Source organism: Diospyros lotus, chromosome 5 (genome assembly GCF_014633365.1).
Source record: "Diospyros lotus cultivar Yz01 chromosome 5, ASM1463336v1, whole genome shotgun sequence".
Taxonomy (NCBI): domain Eukaryota; kingdom Viridiplantae; phylum Streptophyta; class Magnoliopsida; order Ericales; family Ebenaceae; genus Diospyros; species Diospyros lotus.
Window position 1 is genome coordinate 4,123,538 of NC_068342.1, and position 19,930 is coordinate 4,143,467.

The 19,930-nt window shown below is 37.0% G+C and overlaps 2 protein-coding genes across 2 annotated transcripts; one reads left to right on the plus strand and one right to left on the minus strand.

Annotated features, from left to right (window-relative positions):
* Window positions 1-873: 873 nt before the first annotated feature.
* On the minus strand, window positions 874-5,369 carry LOC127802809 (probable ribose-5-phosphate isomerase 3, chloroplastic). Its single transcript, XM_052338839.1, has 2 exons — window positions 4,376-5,369; window positions 874-1,063 (listed from the first exon to the last, which is right to left on the minus strand). The coding sequence occupies exon 1, from the start codon at window positions 5,243-5,245 to the stop codon at window positions 4,400-4,402; it is 846 nt and encodes a 281-aa protein (XP_052194799.1). The 5' UTR covers window positions 5,246-5,369; the 3' UTR covers window positions 874-1,063; window positions 4,376-4,399.
* Window positions 5,370-7,013: 1,644 nt separating this feature from the next.
* On the plus strand, window positions 7,014-19,855 carry LOC127802637 (PITH domain-containing protein At3g04780). Its single transcript, XM_052338562.1, has 8 exons — window positions 7,014-7,280; window positions 7,428-7,514; window positions 18,068-18,191; window positions 18,801-18,849; window positions 18,971-19,028; window positions 19,201-19,247; window positions 19,337-19,414; window positions 19,551-19,855. Exons 1-8 carry the CDS (start codon window positions 7,242-7,244, stop codon window positions 19,597-19,599), a joined length of 531 nt encoding a protein of 176 aa, XP_052194522.1. The 5' UTR covers window positions 7,014-7,241; the 3' UTR covers window positions 19,600-19,855.
* The last annotated feature ends 75 nt before the right edge of the window (window positions 19,856-19,930 follow it).

Sequence of the window (19,930 nt, forward strand, 5' to 3'; positions counted from 1 at the left end):
AATTCCAATTCAACTCACGATTAGAACCGAACCCTCAAGCCTAATAGAGAGCATGTGTTTAATCATCTCATGTCTTCTATCCCAGGTACTCCATTTCACCCCTTTTTTTTATTTAAGGCGTGAACTTAAGGCCACTTTTTCAACTCAAGGAACCCCATGGAACTAGGAAACAAGTGTATTTGACCTTCTGGACATTTTTACTAACCTCATACCTTCTAAGATCTGTTGTAGCGTCAATGGTGTCTTACATCTACAAACCTTATGGCATAATGGAGCCTTAATAACAAAAATTAGGTATCATTGCAATAGATAATAAGCTAGATACTGTTGTAGGAAGGACTCTAGAATTCAAATAAAATAACTTAAAAAAATATTGAAATATGAAATGTTGTTAATTTTAAACTTCTCGCCTTGAACATAGGATTGCAAGGGCGAATCTCTCTGTTTCATCAAATCAAGGATGAATTTTGAAGATATACACTCAATTAATCTGATGTGAACGGAAAGGGAGTTTTTATTTATACCAATCTAATAACTATAGACAGATATCATACGGGATACCATTCACAGATACTGTGAGATTGAAAAATATTCATCTCTTATGGTCATCTGAGGTGCTGGGAGATGTCAAAGGGAAAATACTACAGTACAAGAGGAGCAAACAAGGAGAATCCTAGGGCAAATCCATAAATTTTCATCTCCAAAGTAAGTAGAATTAAGGTATACAAATTATATCCAGGACATCTTCCATGGTCAACTCACCTAATGCTAATATGCCCAAGTCTTTCAACCTGAGAAATTTCAAAGCTTCAAGACACTATGTTAAGCAGATTAGCTGGACAGTCAATTATGCCCAGCCATAAATGGGACTGTTAGGAAATAAACAAGCCAAGATGCCTAAGATTTTATTCTTCACAAGAAAAGCTGCACTTTTGCCAGCGGCAGAGCTAACCTTCAACCAGCCAACGGCAAAATAACGCATCCACACGAATTAAATGGAAAGCTCCTAAGTAAGCACAAAGAGTAGGAGCTGCTCAATAGGTCGTGAATTCGATTCCTTGTCCTGCACAGTGAGCAAAATCTCTACCTATAATTTACCTCCTTTATCGAAATTAAAGACACGAACGACAGGAAACCACGCAAGGACAGTAATTCCAAGAGTACGAGCCACTCTAATGCTCCCAATGATTGATCTTAAGCTGCTGTCGACATGCCTTCTTCATTCATCATAATGCATCATATTTCAATCTTTGGCTTAGCGGTTTGACCACTTATAAGCTGCACATTTAGCTTATACGCTATGTAGCTAGCTTAAATGCTGTTTTAACAACGTTTTAGAAAAACTCCCCCCTCTAATTTTTTCAAAAACGTTATTACCAGTTTATTTCATTGACCAAGTATTTTACCATTTTACTCTCAAATAACTACCATATTTCCAACCTTTACCCATCTCCTTCATCCCTCTGTCTTCTCTCTGCCTCCCTCCAACTTCTCTGTCACTGTTGTTGCCTTAATCTCCTCCATGGCGCCGCCTCCAACCCCATCCCTATCAACCTTCACCTTTGTCAGTCGTTGACTGACTCACCGACTCTATCTCTGTGTGTATATATATATATATATATAACATTTTCATAAATTTAACATAAAACATCGTATTAATATATTTTTTAATAATTGTATATAATTTATCAACATCTAATAGTAAAAAATTTATTAGTTGGATATCAATTTATAATTTTTTATTAAAATTAGTATTTTTATTAATTTTATTTGTATTATTTAACAACATGTTTATTTTAGTCTTTTTGTTAAGTTCTGATATCTTATTAGTTTTTCAAACCAAACACATAACTATATATAAATGATAACTTAAAACACATTTATTCAAACACGTTATTAACTTAAATGTTAACAAACTTTTAACCTTTACATAGCCTATTAGTAGAAAGGCTTAAAAGTTGAATAAAAAAACAGTAAGCCAAAAAAAATAAAATGGGTAAGCCAAACAACCTCCTGAGAGGTGGTAATCCATATCAAAAGATCACTTATGTAAGACCTCCACTTTTTTTTTTTCATAATTAGCAAGACCAAATAAGTTAGTTTTCATGTAGCCAACCCTAGTTAATGGGATTAAGACTTGATATGTTAATGTTATTGTAGCAAAACCAAACAGGTGAAAAAGGGCTCACAGTTTTAACTGTGGTTGAACCAGTCATATAAAAAGCATAGATTTAATAAATATTTAAAGAAATATAAAAATTAAACGAAACAGTTAATGTCTCAATGGCATCCAATTCACTAAATAATCTATGGAAATCATTAAATATGTCGAGTGTCAAGGTCTACTTTCATTAGCCTAACCCACTGGTCCGCCAAACTTAAGGCTGTTTTCCTTAACTAAACAAAGGAAATGCAAAGTTCTCCAAATTTTCTAGCATGACGAGATCAACCAAAATACCATTACTGCACAAACAGTATGTCCAAATCAGTTCTATTGGTTCTTGACCACTGATTTACTGAACTCTCAGGTACATAGAAATGACATTTTCTCCAAAAATTTTCCCAAGCCAATACAGCACACCAAATATAAGCCCACTAGTCCATTAACTTCACGGATGAAAACTTTGAAGACAGAACTATGACAGTGATGCCAGTAAAGGCTACTTCGTGGCACAAGATGCCAACCACAGTCAGGTTGTAGCATACATCTTGGAATGATTTAACTGAAAACCCTGTTACTCTTGAGCCTGATGGCAAGAGAGAGACAGGGCATGAGCAGAGCTAAATGGTGACCAATTGTCACATCTAGGGAATCGAAAGGCAAATGATGAAGTACTTTTAGTGATCCAATGGGGCTTGAACTGGGTTTCACAGTAAGTTGGTGTTATAAACTTGCAGAAAGATTCTGCAAGATGAGATGCCAAGCCAGGATTCATGCTTCTACTAAACTTGCCATAAGGTCTCCTGAATATTCTACACTAACCATGCACGCCTCCAGGTTATGTGAAGAAACGTGTATACACATATGAACATGAACATCTCTATTAAACACATAGGAGCACTTGAAAGATTAATTCTTCAAGATGAAGAGAATCATCATTTATCAAACTTACAATGACCACTTGAATCTCATGCCTACTCTAGTATCTTGTGCATCTTCACATATCAAGCATAATAGTTTTGTATCTTCTTCTCATAGCTATCCCTCTTGCATTTACCATTCCATCATTATGGAATAGGCCAGTCAGTGAATAATGACTGCTTAAGAGTAACGTAATTAGCTCTAGTCCTTCATCAAGATGCTAACTACCACATGCTGTCTATGTCATTGAGCATGAAACTGTTACGTGTTTCTAGGAATCATAGGAAACCAAGATGTTCAAAACAAAATTTATGTTCCAAAAATAGAATCAATCCACAATATTGCAGTTCTTTCCTGGAGATATACATAAATTCTTGTATTATATAGAGAGAGTTGCCATATAAAAGGATGAAAACAAGCAGGAGAGAGTTAGCACTCTACCAAACATATCCAAAACTTCATGGAAATCCGTTTTAACTTTTCTTTTTGTCTGTATGCACTCTTATAAGTTATTTCCAAAAATAAATTATTTAGTTTATAATCCAAATTTCTAATAACAACCAAAACAACTCACACGCTACTTAGAGAGGTAATACTAGTTTTACATCAAAAACAAAGAAAAGATAATAGATGAAAAACTCAACCAGATTTCCATGCTGAAATTACCAACACTTGTCAAGAAACAAAAGGTTTTCATTACATTGGCTGGAAAGCTCAATTTTATCACGAAGAGTCGTACCAATAATGGAACCAGAAAAGGGCCCCCCAACATCCCCATACAAACTTGTTCAGTTCATTCTGAATCAAGTGGTAACTTTTAAGACATTTAAATAGACAAAAGTAAAACTAGCAATAACATTTAGTAGAGGTTAAATTTAACTAAAGCTCCATACCCAAATTGCGTATGAACAAAGATCCATAGTTTCAATGATTTGCCATAACGTTAATCAAAATTTACAGGTCTAAATATCATAAATACCTGAAAGAAGTTACCCAATATACATCAATAACTTATATAGCGTACTCAAAACTGAGACATAGGACTCTGTTACACTCAGTACCATAGAAGCATAGAAATCACTCATTTTCCATTATGCAGTTATATTGATTCTCGTCTGTGATACAACGTTATTGCAGCCCAATTATTCAACAAGAACAAGCCCAAGATCCACTAGCAGTGAAATACAGATCTCGATCGAACATCAACAAGAGGAATCCTTAAATTACAACAGATGAATTCAAAGGTGTCATAAAATTTGAACAAGAATAGAATTGGAAATATTCAATTCTTACCAAAATCCAACCATTTGATGGCCATCACTTGGTCTTCACACTCACGCCGTCCTTACCGGCGATGATAACGGCGGTGGTCATGTTTAGGAACAATCCGTGTTCCACCACCCCTTCGAACTTCGAGATCTCCCGGCCGGCGGCCTCAGAATCCCTAATCGGAGTCTTGAAATACAAATCCACAATGTAGTTCATGTTATCGGTCACATAGGGCTTCCCACCGTCCAATCTCAGCCTGGCCTCACATCCTTCTTCCTTGAACAAGTCCTGCAATCTGGTTAGGTTATACTTCCAGCAGAACTGAACGACCTCCACAGGCATAGCAAGGCCGCTGCCGCCCAAGCCAGCGACTAATTTGGACTCGTCGACGACCACCACGAACTTGTCGGAGGCAGCCTCGACCATTTTCTCACGGAGGAGGGCACCGCCGCGGCCCTTGACGAGATCAAGGTTGGGGTCGACCTCGTCGGCGCCGTCGATGGCGAGGTCGAGCTTGGGGTGGTCGTCGAGGATGGAGAGGGGAATGCCGAGGGCGGCGGCCTGCTCCTGCGTGCGCTTGGAGGTGGGGACGCCGACGATGTCCTTCAATTGGCCGGAATTGACGAGCTCGCCGAGCTTGGCGACGACGAAGGCGGCGGTGGAGCCGGTGCCGAGGCCGAGGACCATGCCGCTGCGGACGTACTCGACGGCCTTGTCGGCAGCGAGTTTCTTGAGGTCGTCTTGAGTCAAGGCAGGAGAAGGGGAGGAGAGGGCTTTGATGGAGATGGAGCGGGAGGGGGTGCGCAGAATAAGAGGAGCAGCGGCATTGTGGCGGCGGCGGAGGTGGTGCAGAGAGGAGGAGAGAGGCGGAGAGCGGAGGGATAAGGCGGCCATGAGATGGATGGCGGAGTGGCGCGGTAGAAGAGATAGCAGCAGAGACCAGAGAGAGAAATGGGAGATTGCTATTCGCTCCCTCTCCCTCTCCCTCTCCCCATTTGTCGCTTTCTTCCTCCCTCCCCTCCCTCACCATTTACCAACCATTTTCCCCTTTTTAGTATTTTATTTATTTATTTATTTTTTAAATTTATGATAATACAACGGGTATATTGCCCGTCATTTTTTAGGTTTAGTAATATGTTTAATTATATTCTTTATTTTTTAAAAACTAACACCCGCCCTCTTTAATTACAAAATTAAAATAAATTAATTAATCATTTTAGTCTTTTTTTTTTTTTATCTCTTCATGGGCAACGTGGAGTCGACATGTAATTGCTTAATCTTTTTTTTTAAATAATATTTATTAAAATGAATAAAATAAAATTATATCAAGATAATTTATTTATAAAGTCTAATATAACTTATTTAAATAAATAATTTTATCTGAAAATTTTAAAATAAAAATTTATATAATTTTTTAAAAATAAATTTAATAAATATAGTAAAAAAATATTTTTATTCAAGATATTTTTCATATCTCACTTTTTTTATTTACATCTTAATTAACAAATATTATATTTATAATATTTTAATAAATAATATAAAATAAATAAATATAAAATATAATATTATTTACATTAACTTAATTTTGTAAAAGAATTTAAGCGAATTTGTGCTACCCTTATGAACATGTAGGGGCAATGGGTTGTATTGATGTTCTGTTAGGTCATGGGTTGTATCCCTAATTTAGTGTAACTACACATTCTCAAGTTTGGAACAACAAAACTTGATTGTCATAATAACATGTTATGTCAAGTCGAACTACTAAGATTGTTAGCTTAAGTTAGCTCATGAATAATCCAATTTGTTCGACATCTTAAATCAAAAGTATTATTTATATTTTTATAAAATATATTGTCGACATTCAATTTTAGTCAATCGTGATTCGTTAAACTCGCAGTGAATGAGTAAGTGCCAGATACAAGAAGGAATAACAAAATATAAAGAATATAAAAAAATTTCACGTGATTCGCCCAGAACGATGCATACTCTATGACTATACCATGATTATTATTTCAAAGTGATAGTATTTGATTATTCTTGTTGGTCTCATTTTGATGATATTTCCGTCCCATAACGAGGAGCATTTATAATTTGCATAAGATATAAAAATATAAAAATGATATAATATGGGATAAACAGTTATTATCATCTACATAAAATCGGGAGTTAGATCCTCATTACGAGGGATATGGCTCGCATCGGATAAAGTGAGTAGGTCCCATGCATTCGGCTGTCTAGCAGTTTTAATGTCTATGGGCGTTGAAGGATTTAGACCAACGAGCTTAATGGTTAGACCAACAAACTATGAGCATTGTTGAAAACTCGCTGGATATATCGTTAGGAGCTCATTAGAAATCTTGTTGAGAGCTTGCTTGGTTCCGCGATTAGAGTTCGAATTTCAATGACGCATGAGTTCGTCATGGCAAGTTTATTTGGGGCGACTTACTGGACTGAATCTAGCTCAGGAGAAGTGGTGTGAGAAATACATATAACATATATTATAATTTATCTTAGTTTTAATATCACTGATTTAAATTGTCACCTTAAGAAAAGTTATTTAATATTTTTATTAAGATAATATATTACTTACAAAATTAATTAGTGAATTTAAGAGTCAAAATCAAAAGAGTACAAAAAATTGGAGGATTTTGCAGAGAGACGAGATGCCCTAGAAAAATAGAGATGGTTTGGAATCTATCTCTGTTTTCATAAGAGCAGTACAGTATTGTTGGTGGCCCGAGATAATCCATAAATCTAGCAAATCCCCTTTGCCCCATTCCTTCCCATTTATTAATCGATCGTTGTCGCTTTACACCCATCCCTCTCCCTCCTCTCTCTCTCTCTCTCTCTCTCTCTCTCTCTCTCTCTCATCTTGCAGCATTCGAACGCCATGTCCGCGGAATCAGCCTCTGGAATTCAGAGAAGCCAAGTGCGTTGTCATCTGCATTTGATTCATCTTTCAAGTTCTTCTTCCGATTTTCGATTACTGTTGCCACTTGACGTTGACGCGTACGCGTGCTCGTAGCCGCTTTTAATTACTAATCGCGAACTTCTTTTTCCTTTTTCTCCAAATCAGGTGGATCTACTTGACTTTGTTGACTGGTCTGGAGTCGAATGCCTTAACTATAGCTCCAGTCACTCGCTTGCAAATGCTCTTAAACAGGTATATCTGTCTCCATATCTCACTACTTGAGTAGGGTTTCTGTGATTGGCACAACCTTTCATCTGTTGCCCATTTTTGTTTTCTTTAAATTATGGTTTGATTATTTTACATTAGGGTTTGAATTAATGATTTAATTGAGTGGATTTGGATCGTCTTTATGTAACGAATCAGAAGTTTCGAGGAGATGCTTAGTCGGGGTTTCGGTTAAATTGCTGTGTGTAATTGGGTCATGTTTTGAATAATTGACATTCATATCCTTCCTCGTGTGACACAAACTGGTGATATTTTTGTGGGTTTTGGCGGTCTCGTGTGACGTGTGAATAAATGGTTGATGCATCTTTTCAATAGAAATATAGAATTATTACAAATTAGTAGCTTTTTTTCCTTCTCATCTGTCACGGCTGGTGACTAGGGCTGGCTAGTTAACTTAGAAATTAGAATTAATCAACAACAGCAGTAATGAAGTGAGGTAGAAAGGAAGGAAGAGAGAAAGAGCAGAGGGAAACAGAAGAATATAGAGAAAGAGAGTAAGGGAGAGATTCTGATTGCTATTGATATTCTCGTTAACAGATCCAAAGGGTCTAGGAAGGATATATAAGCCTCTTAACATGGATGCAGCCGTAGAGGATTCCTTCCCATAAGCGGTTATAACAACCGGTTTGTCCTATTCTAGCCCTTACATGTGGGCCTCCTCTGGAATATTCTCTAATAACAAACTATTACAGCTGGAAACCCCGGTTGTTGTGGATGGTTCTATCCTTCTTGTCCACCTTCCATCACATTTCTTATATCACCCTCTAGTTCCATCCCAACTCCCTCATTTCTCGCTACTTTGTCTCGCCTATTGTTTGGTATTAATGGTCATGTTCTATCTCTAGGGGAAAACTCGGGGGCCAATCTTACTGCATTTTGGCGAGTGAACATAACCATAAATTGTTGGAGTTGGGCTCCCAACTCTGCTCTCATTTGTGCATTATCGTCCCACATTTGAGATAGAGCCCCATCGAGCCTTCTCTCGAGTTCTCCTACCAAATTCTCCATCCTGCGATCCAATGCTATGATTGCCTAGTGATTGCGCTCTGATCCTCACTCCAACTGCTCTACGCGACACTGGAAGTCTGTCACCGTTGAGCCGAACTGTTGTAGCTGCGACTTGAAGCTCTTCATGCAGATACCTTCCGCCATGGAAGAATGCTCTACTAACTCCAGCCAAGACCGTTACTCTGATACCAAATTGTCACGGCTGGTGACTCGGGTTGGCTAGTTAACTTAGAATTAATCAATGACAGCAGTAATGAAGTGAGTTAGAAAGGAAGGAAGTGAGAAAGAGCCAAGGGAAACAGAAGAATATAGAGAAAGAGAGTAAGGGAGAGATTTTGATTGCTATTGATATTCTCGTTAACGGACCCAAAGGGTCTAGGAAGGATATATAGGCCTCTTAACATGGATGCAGCCGTAGAGGATTCCTTCCCCTAAGCGGTTATAACAACTGGTTTGTCCTATTCTAGCCCTTACACGTGGGCCTCCTCTGGAATATTCTCTAATAACAAACTATTACAGCTGGAAATTAAAACAATAGTCATAATAAGCAATAACATAATTAAAGCAAGCAATTACAGTATGCAAAAGAAAGAAAATCAGGGAGTAATATCGCCGTGTGTGACATCATCCTCCAAAGACCTATTGGAGGATGGGTTTTGGTATTTGATATCTCAATGATGCTAGCTGACTTCAAGCTAGCTCATAGTTTCTGTTCCTCCTTTTTCTTTTTGAATGGAAGTTTCTTAATTAAGTGTGGTTTATTTCTGAATGTTCCCTACAATATAGGCACCAATAAAACTTGGCCTGATCCAGGTAATCAAGAATTTTCACACTTGTGACTAGTGGCAACCTTCACGACCATGGGTGCCTTCAATTGTTGATCAAGGGAGGGAGAAAACAGGATATTGAAAGACCATGGCAACAAAGATTTGTAGAACAAAATCCATCTGAGGAAAGCAGCAGAAAATGAAAAAGAACAGAACTGTCAGCTTTTAAAAATGATATCTTTGCCACTTCTGCTTCTCTGTGTTTCACTTTGGTGCGTGAAATTTAGAAGAATGCATCATGGTTACCACAACAGGATTAGCTCTTGCCCAAAATCTCCACATTCTCCACCAGAACCGTGCAATTGCAGGGCATCTGAGGAAGTGTAGGACATTGTTAACCATGCTATTTGCATTGGTTCTGGGGAGTGCCAGGCTTGTAAGTAGCAGTAGGCTGGCATTTTAATTATTTGGAAGAAATTTTGAAGGGACTTGAAAGGGGTTGAAGATGGTCTGGGTGGTCAAGGTAGATTAGTGGACTTATTCAAAATTCTGTTGCAGGTTGCAGGAAGCACTAAATAGTTACTAAAGTACATTTCTAAGGGTTTTGTAGGCAAAGAGTAAGATTTTTTAAGAATTAGGACTTTGGCATGCTACTAAGGTTGTTAAAATCAAGATTTTAAGTAGAATCATAAGAGGGTCCATAAAATCGGATCGTAAAATCGAATCGTAAAATCGTAAGATTTTACGGATAATTAAAAATATCTTTTAATTTATGTAAATATATGTTTATAATAACATAATTCTTAATACAAATGAAATGCATGTACCTATTTTAAAATCACTTCATCTATTAATTTTGAAAATACTACATTAACAAATATTTGTTCCCTAGGCAACAATAATGGAAACTCAAACACAGTAATTAATTTCCTTTTAGCTAAAACTCAAACCCAATCCATATAGTAATTCAAAGTGATTTTGCAAATTGCAATAGTTGTCTTTTTAGCTAAAACATAAACACATGAAATATAGTAATTAATTACCCATTCACACAGTAATTAATTAATTAGGAAGAAAAACCCACAATCATCACAGTGTCAGTTAGAGCAAGTTGCAACAAGCCATAGCCATAAATTGTTTTCTAGAACTTCATCATATAGAATATAATATATATAGAATTTCACCATTGGACTTAGCAGTTAGCAAAACATATAGAATATAATATATAACTTTGGCCTTTGAGGCTTTAAACTTCAAGCTACAAGAAGCCATAGCCATGAAATGTTTCCCAGAACTTCACCATATAGAATATAATATATAGAACTTCACCATCGGACTTAGCACTTAGCAGTTAACCAAACGTATAGAATATAATATTTACATTTGGGCTTTGAGGCTTTGAACTTTGAAGTTTGAAGGTGAAGTGGTGAACGAACAAACACAGAGCAGCACCAGCAATTGGACGCAGATTAGCAAGGGCAAGGGGGAACGCGATTGCTGTGCGCAACAAGGGGGAATGCGATCAAGGATGTCACACGTAGCAAGGGGGAACGCGATCGCCGATCGCTTACGAGCAAAATGAGTTTAGGGTTTGCACAAAAGGGGAAAACGGACAATATGTATATATATACTCTGGTTAGAGACGGAAATATCACCTTCTCTAACCTGGAAACATGGCTGAGAGTTAACTCGGTAAAATTGGTCCGTTTTTACCCATTTTACTAAGTTGACTTGCGATCCTAGGCAAACTCGCATCAAAATTCGATCCTAGATGCGAGTTGACTCGTTTTATGCTTCCAAACTCGTAAAATCGTACAACCCGACTCGCAATTTTAATAACAATGCATGCTACACTTTGGGACTGTTGAGAATTTATATTAGCTCATATTAGGTGCGCTGTATAGACTAGTTGTACCTTGTACCTAGCATAGGTAGCTTGTACATAGCAGTTTTAGTGTTTTGGTATAAATACTTGTAACCCTGGCTTAATAGATTTGAACAGCTATTTTTCCTCCAATCTCTCTTTTTTCTTGTTCTCTCATTTTTGTATACCATTTTCATGGTATCAGAGCCATTGAGGGGTAAATCTGCAGAATTGGAGCAGTTTTGATGTGATTCAGTCATCAAATGTTGTCTAGGATTATGTCATCTTGGTTTGAGGATTTTATCTTTCATTTAGGTCAAGAGCTGCGATCTGAGCAATCTGATCTTCTCTGGACCTCTGGAAATGTGGTCTGATCTGCTGGTTGAGACTGGAGCGTTCTGCTGGTTGAGACTGGAGCGATCTGCTGCAATCTGATCTGCAGTCTGCAGTGATCTGTTCTGGAATTCATGGATTAGCGATCTAGTGATATCTGGAATCCCTAAGGCTGTGATCTGATATTCTAGTGGTCTCTTGTTGTATTGGTTGTTAAAGTTAGGGTTTACATGTCTGGTTCAGAGGTAATCTCACTTCTGTTGTTGTTCCTAACATATCTGGTACCCCTTTGATTACAACTGAAAAGCTGAATGAGGAAAATTATTTTTCCTGGTCAGCTCCAATTAAAATGTGGTTTTGAGGCCAAGGGGTAAGTGATTCATTTAACCAAGAAATTGAGTGAGATACCAGAGAATGATAGGACATTGTGGGATAAAATTGATGCACAACTTGTTTCCGTGTTGTGGCAATCCATTGAACTAGATTTAGTTCCACTTTTTCATGTTTATGGAAGTTGTGCAGAAATATGGTCATATGCACAGAGGCTTTATGCAAACTACATCCTTTGTTTGTACACAATTATTAGTACATTGTTTAATCTTCAGAAAGGAGATTTAGATATGACAACATATCTGGGAAATGTTCAATCTGCTGTGACAGATTTCAATATCATGCTGCCAATCACCAAAAATGTTACTGAACAACATGTCTAACGTGATAAACTGTTCACGGTGCTTACATTGGCTGGATTAGGACCTGACTTGGAGAGTGTCAGGTCATAAATCCTTAGTGGACCTGTCATTCCTACTATAGAAGAAGTGTTTGCAAGGTTGCTGCATAGTACTCAGAGTTTTACTGGCTCTGATTCAGCAGCTGAGGGGTCTATTATGGTTTCAAATTACATCCTTTGGTAATCAGTCTAAGAATAAGCAGCCACAGCATGGTGGAAAGGTGGAAAAGGGGTAAAATGGCCATTTTGCTCGAATTGCCATAAATCAGGTCATTATAAAGAGACCTGTTATGCATTACATGGTTGACCACCTAAAGGAAATGTGGCATCTGTGGATGATACCACTGACCAGCTGACTGCCGATTCTGTTGCTACCCCAGTTTCAGCTGGACAGGGTGGTATTTCAGGGTCTGGTGCTGTTTCTCAGCTTATTTATGGGGAGGAGTTAGATGAATTTAACCAGTTCCAAGCAACTAAGCAGGCTTCTACTTCCATAGCCTCAGTTGCACAAGCCGCAGGGTCTGTTACTCTGCCAATAGCAGATTCTTCTTTCTGCTTGTGTATCTCATTCATTGCTTAGTCCTTGGATCCTTGATTCTGCAGCCTCCGAACATATTTCTGGTAATAAATTTTTGGTCTCCCATATTATATCTTCTAATACATTGCCTTCTATTATAGTGGTTGATGGTTCTAAGGCCATTTCTACGGGTATAGGCCAAGCCAATCCATTGCCTTCATTATCTCTTAATTGAGTCTTGCATTACTTCATTGTCCTTACAGTTTAATCTATTAGTCGTTTGACTAAATCTCTTGATTGTCTGGCTATCTTTGATTCTCATTCTATTTTGACGTAGGATCAAAATACTAGATGAATGATTAGCACGACATGAATCTGAAGGCCTATATCATCTCTCTTTACCTTCTATTTGTATTGTTACTACAACCACACCTTTGTCAATACATTGTAGATTGGGCCATTCTCATTTGTCTTTACTAAATCAAATGGTCCCATCTTTTTCTTCTTTACAATCTTTAGATTGTGAATCTTGCTAATTGGGAAAACGCAGTGTTTTAAAATGTGCTAGGTGCTAGTCAGGCGCCAGACTGGGGCCTAGTGCCTAGGACGCCTAGGTAGACTGCTATTTTTTTTTTTTGTTTTTGATGTAATTTCATGTTATTTTTAGATAAATCAAACTTAAAGACAAATGGAACTTATATATATATATATATATATAAATGATGCCTAGGTATCGTTTTGTGCTTTGGCCATCTAGGCACCGCCTGGGCGGTCGCCTAGGCTCAATTAATCAGGCCCGATGCCTAGGATGCCAACTTGCATGTATTCGCGGCGGCAAGGGTTCGCCTAACGCCTAGGCGGCCGCCTAGGCTGCGTTTTAGAACATTGGAAAAAGGTGTATGCCCTTCTTTTCCTAGTCGAATTAATAAAAGAGGTGATTCTCCTTTTACTCTTGTGCATTTTGAATTTGGGATCCAAGTTGAGTTAAATCTAAACAAGGTTTTTCTTACTTTGTTACTTTTATTGGTGATTATTCTCATTGTACTTGGTTCTATTTGATAAAGGATTAAATTGAGTTGTTATCTTTATTCACTTCATTTTATAATGAGGTTAAGACTCATTTTGATTCTTCTATTCATATCCTTCAAAGTGAAAATGCCAAGGAATATTGTTCCTAGTCTTTTCAATCTTTTCTATCTTCTCATGACATTCTTCATCAAACTTTGTGTTCATATACTTCACAAAAAAATGGGGTTGCAAAATGTAAAATCGTCATTTCATTCAGACATCTCATATCTTATTGGTTCATATGCATGTTCCTCTTCTTTTTTGGGATGTTGCTCTTTTGACTTCTTGCTATCTGATTAATTTGCCTTATACTGTTCTTAATGGTTCCGCATACTTTACTTATTCCTCATGAAACCATAAATCCTCCTCGTCTTCATATTTTTGGTTCCACTTGTTTTGTTTTTTATCACTAGGAAGAGACAAACTATTACCTCAATATGTTAAATGTCTCTTTCTGGGATATTCTCGATTTTTGAAGGATTATAAGTGTTTCTCTCCCAATCTTAATCGTTATTTCCTTTATTCTGATGTTACTTTCTTTGAGTTTAGTCCTTTCTTTACTTCTTTTCTTTCTTCTTCTTCATCTCTTGATGAGGTTCTTCGTGTTCCTTCTTTTTCTTCTTTGGTTCCTACCATCTCTTCTCCTATTACTACATCTGTTCCTTCTCATCCTTTCTTGAAATATCAATGTCGTTCCTGAATTTCTACCATTCATCCCGATGGTGTGGTTTCTCCATCTCATGTTCCTTCAGATGCTTGTTTCCCAACAGGTGCCATTATTCTTTTAGGTTTCAATCTGCTTTAGCCTTCCCTAAGCAAAGATACTCGTTCTTCTCGTAATCCTCATCCTATTTACACTTTCTTGAGTTATCATCATTTAACCTCTATCCATTCTGCCTTTGTTTTTGCTCTTATGTCTATTTCTATTCTAAAATAGTTGTAGAGGCTCTTGCTCACCTTGGTTGACATCATGCTATGGATGAGGAGTGTCTACTTTGCTTGCTAATGGGACAAGATTTGGTCCCCCTTCCTCCTGGGAAATCCTTAGTTGGTTGCCATGAAGTTTTTACTATTAAAGTTGGTCCTAATGGCTCTATTGATAGATCGAAAGCCCATTTGGTTGCCAACGGTTATACACAAATCTTTTATCTTGATTATGGAGATACCTTTTCCCCTATGGTTAAGATTGCCTCAGTCCATTTGTTTCTTTTTGTGGCTGCCATTCGACGTTGGTCTCTTCATCATCTTGACATAAAAAATGCTTTACCCATGACAATCTTCTTAAGGAGGTTTATATGGAGCAACCACCTAGGTTTGTTGCTCAAGGGGAGTTTCACTTTGTTTGTCACCTCAAGAAATCATTGTATGGTATGAAGTAATCACCTAGGTGTTGGTTTAGTCGCTTTGTCTCTGTAGTTCAATCCTTTGGATTGACTAGGAGTGAAGATGGCCATTTTGTTTTCTATCGCCATGCTCCTGCTAGTGCTATCTACCTGGTTGTCTATGTAGATGATATGGTCATAACTGGTGATAATAAGCAAGGGATTTCTTAGTTGAAGGCTCATTTGCATTCTCATTCTTAGACTAAAGATTCCACTGCAGTATTTCTTGGGTATTGCAGATGCTAATTGGGTAGGCTGTCCATTTGATAGACAGTACACTTCTGGCTATTGTGCTTTAGTTAGAGGCAATCTAGTTTTCTGGAAGATTAAAAAGCAGCAAATTGTTGCTAGGTCTAGTGTTGAAGCTAAGTACCATGGTATTAGCTACGTGTGAGTTGATTTGGCTGAAACAGCTTCTTAAAGAGCTACAGTTTGGTGATTCAGGTTCTCTGCAGCTTATGTGTAACAATCAGGTTGCTTTTCATATTGCCTCTATTCTAATCTTGTTTTTCATGAAAGGACCAAGCATATTGAAATAGACTACCACTTTGTGCAAGGAAAACTGGTTTTTGGTGAGATTTCAACAGCATCTGTTGGGATTGTGGATCAACTGGCTGACCTGTTTACTAAGGCTCTTTGAGGTCCAAGGATTGAATATATTTGTTCCAAGCTAGGCACATATGATATGGATGCGTCTCCTTGAGGGGCATTTTTGAGTATTCATATTAGCTTGTATTAGATGTGTTGTATAGACTAGTTGTACCTTGTACCTAGCATATGTAGCTTGTACACGGGAGTTATAGTGTTTTGGTATAAATACTTGTAACCCTAGCTTAATAGATTTGAATAGTTATTTTTCCCTCCATTTTATCTTTTTCCTCTCTTCTTGTTCTCTCTATTCTGTATACCATTTTTTTTTTAAAGGAGAGATGAACCTAAAGGCATTTAACCTTGCAAAGTTATGTGAAATCACTCTTTAACATAATTTGAAATTGTCATGCACTTAACTTGATGTCATACCTAAACTATGTTTGTATGCTGGGTATCATCCTTTATAAAGTTATTCTTGATCTCGAACCCAAAAATAGTGACGAGAAGATTTCAACTATGCCCCATACCTTGTAAGAACAAGGCTTTGCATTTTAATACCATTTATTTTTTGGGATGGTCCTTAAGAATCTCACAGGAAGGAAAGAGATGCACTTTCATCTCTATCTTTTACAATTTGGTAGTTTCAATATTTGGGTAGTGGCAAAAGATTTTCATTTTATGTTAAACAACAACATATCCTGCCTTTATCCCATTATATGGGGTCGGCTACATGAATTCTAGACTTCCATATATTTTTGTCTTTTGTCATATCTTCATTTAGGTCCATGCACTTCATATCAAACTTTAATGTCTCTCTCATCTTTTTGGGTCTGCCTCTTATCTCTTTTTTTGACTAATTACTCCATTTCATCAACTCTCTTCACAAGAGCGTCTCTTGGTCTTCTAAAAAAATAAATTACTATGACATGGACCATTTAAAGTAGGATTTTTATTTACATATTTATTTGATTTGGAAGTATAATTTCATGATTCCTTGGTCCTCATTTGCTAAGGTCTAGAAGCATGGGTTCTTTTAAATGTGTTTTCTCTGTGTTATACAACAGTATGGGCTTGCTGGACACTTCCCACAAGTATCAAAGTTATGCCCAAACCTGTCTGCGGATGATATTTGTACGCTTGGAGAAAGTCTATGTCAGAGTCTTCAAAGTAGTCTTGTGGGGAGTTTTGGATAAGAAAAGAGTCTAAATTGCTTATATACATATTATTAGGGACATTTATTATCAAACAGAAACGTGTATTAGGAGTTGTAGGTGAGATTATGAGGTTTTTCCTGTTTCAATTGAATTATCTCAAGGATCTATACAGAACTCTTACCTTCTTATCATTGTGATGAATGAAGTCAACAAAATCCAAGAAGAGGTGCATTGATATTCATGGACAATATTATCTTGGTGGATGAGACCCAAAAAAAAAAAAAAGGCATGAATTTTGAGCTCCAATTATGGATGAACAGCTTAGAATTCAAATATTTCAAGCTGAGTAGGTCAAAAATTGAATATATAGAATGTAAGTTCATTAAAAATAAAAATTTGGGTGATGTCATATGAGACTTTGAAGATCAATTTATTTCCAAAAAAATCTGTTTAGATATTTCAGGTCAATTCATTAAGAAAGGGGAAGATTATTGAAAGATATCACTCATAATTAAGGCAAGACAGTTAAAATGGAGAAGTACGTTCAACATTTTATGTGATCATAAAATTCCTTTAAAGCTAAAAGTGATGATTTATCTTGCAACTACAAGACCATCTATTATATGGCTTAGAATATTGGGCAGTTTAGTATCAACAAGTGTAAAATATAAGTGACTAAGATGAGGATGTTAGGGTGGATGCGTGGCCATACAAGGAATGATAGAATTTGGAATGAAATTTGAACACTAAAACTGGTTGTTTTATTTTATCATTTCTACATTGTTGATATGGTTTTATTTCCCTGTAAAATTTGAATAGGTTGTTACATCTTTTGTCTCCTAGGGAATGCCTAGTGGCTTAGGTTGCCTACCTGGTAAAAAAAAAAAAACTTGAGTTTGAGTCCCCTAAATATTAAAAGGAAGTTTGTTATTTATATATATCATGTGAGTTTGTGTGGTTATTTTGTTACCATGTCTATCTTGGTTTTGTAAAATTGCTGTATTACAATGTCTGCTATGTGTTGTAGTTGCTTTCCAGACCCTTTAGCATATTTTTATTATTTCTATAATTATGTGTTTCTGGTTATTCTTTTGTTCATGAACCAGGGTTATCGAGAAGATGAGGGTTTAAACCTGGAGAGTGATGCAGATGAGCAACTTTTGATTTATATACCTTTCATCCAAGTTGTTAAACTGCATTCCATTGTCATAAAAGGGCCAGAAGATGAAGGCAAATTTTCTCTAAATTCTTTGGTTTTCTCTTTAAAAGTTTGTATATAATGAACTCACCATTTCTTTTTAATTTGTAATCCAGTCATATTTTTCCTCAATGCAATCCAACTTCTGCATCCAGGCTTGAGACTGGCTGTGATAAGGGAAAATATAGAAATTTTTAGAGAATTACTCAATTCACAGTAAAGGTAATAATTATAAATAAAGAAACAAGTGTTATACTTTATCAGGCTACGGTCAGTTTGGCTGAATAAAGTTTTGCTCCTTGGCCAAAGTGACTCCATGTAGCAAAACAGGGTAAGCTGGTTCAAGTTATCTTACATGGTTAGGGTATATGGATAGTATTTCCAAGGATACCATGCAAATATTTTCAAGTCAGCTACTGAGGAATGCATGATCAGCCTATCAGATTATGTGGAACCTACTGCTATTGCTTGCTTTTATGCATCAGACGTAGAATACTACATCTAGAAAGCAATTGTTTGCTAGAAAGCAATTTTCTCCTTTAAATTGACTTGTTTGCAATTTACTGTCTAAATGCATGATTAAGTGAACTAGTTGGTGAAATTTAGTATATGCTATCATTGATGCAGAGGTTGTTTTCCAGGTCCTAAAACTGTGAAGCTTTTTGCAAACAGAGAACACATGGGATTTAGGTAATCATTGGAGTATCATTACCATTGAGACTTTTTAGTTTTCCCTGAAAACTCCCAAATTTGATTTTTTAGTAATACTACTGAAAACAGTCATTTGTGATTGCAATGATAATCCTTACAGCAATGTCAACGACTTCCCTCCAAGTGACACAGCTGATTTGTCCTTGGATAACATTAAGGTAAGAGTTTCACTACTCAATATTATCACTACTTCACAAAGAGAACTTTTGAAACTCACCCGGTTGTTCTGTATCACTATTACATGTTATTTACAGCCCAGCCCACCTAGTGGGATTAAGGCTTGTGAATTTTTGGATTACATGTTATTTACAATGCAGTACCATTTTGTAGGGTAAACCGGTTCTCTTAAAATATGTCAAGTTCCAAAACGTTCGCAGGTATGGTGAATATTTTTCTATGGTTCTTTGCTCAAATAACCTGATCTCTAGTGAAAAGTTGAGTTAATCCACTGATGAATTTATGTCAGCTTGACAATATTTGTCGAAGACAATCAATCTGGTTCTGACATCACAAAAATTCAGAAGATTGTCCTTTATGGAACAACGTAAGCTTCTACGAGATCCCCTTAATAGATTTTTAACGGTTATTCCTTTGTCTCTGATTTGCATAGCTGCTAGCTGAATTTTCTGGTGGCTCCTTTATAGTAACGATGGAATACAATTTCTTTTACTTCAATGCAGGGTGGAAACGACGGACATGAAAGGTCTGAAGAAGATAGAGGAGCACTGAACCTGAAGGGGGGGGAACAAGAGGAGGAGGAGGAGGAGGGGGGGGGAGAGGAATGCGAGGCAGAAGGAAAAAGAAGAATGATATCTACTCAAAATACTTTCGAAGGCATATCCATATTTAAACGTACATTTGGTTCTGAAATTTTGTCCAACTTAACCAATTTGTACTTGCTGTCTGCGTGAAAAGTCTTCTCACTCGCTATGGCTAATAACTTGCATTAAAGTTCTGATGGACCATGGCTATCTCTTTCTTTGTATTCGCGTAATCTTCAACTTTAAAGGTGTATTTGGGGTACAACATTTGCTTGGGTGTGGGGTTGCGACGTATGCAT

Bases quoted from the DNA above. Each gene is read 5' to 3' on its own strand.
- LOC127802809 (XM_052338839.1), bottom strand. From the start codon at position 5,245: ATGGCCGCCTTATCCCTCCGCTCTCCGCCTCTCTCCTCCTCTCTGCAC.
- LOC127802637 (XM_052338562.1), top strand. From the start codon at position 7,242: ATGTCCGCGGAATCAGCCTCTGGAATTCAGAGAAGCCAA. The intron at 7,281-7,427 runs GTGCGTTGTCAT...TCTCCAAATCAG, and splicing joins CTGGAATTCAGAGAAGCCAA to GTGGATCTACTTGACTTTGT. The intron at 19,248-19,336 runs GTATGGTGAATA...AATTTATGTCAG, and splicing joins AAGTTCCAAAACGTTCGCAG to CTTGACAATATTTGTCGAAG.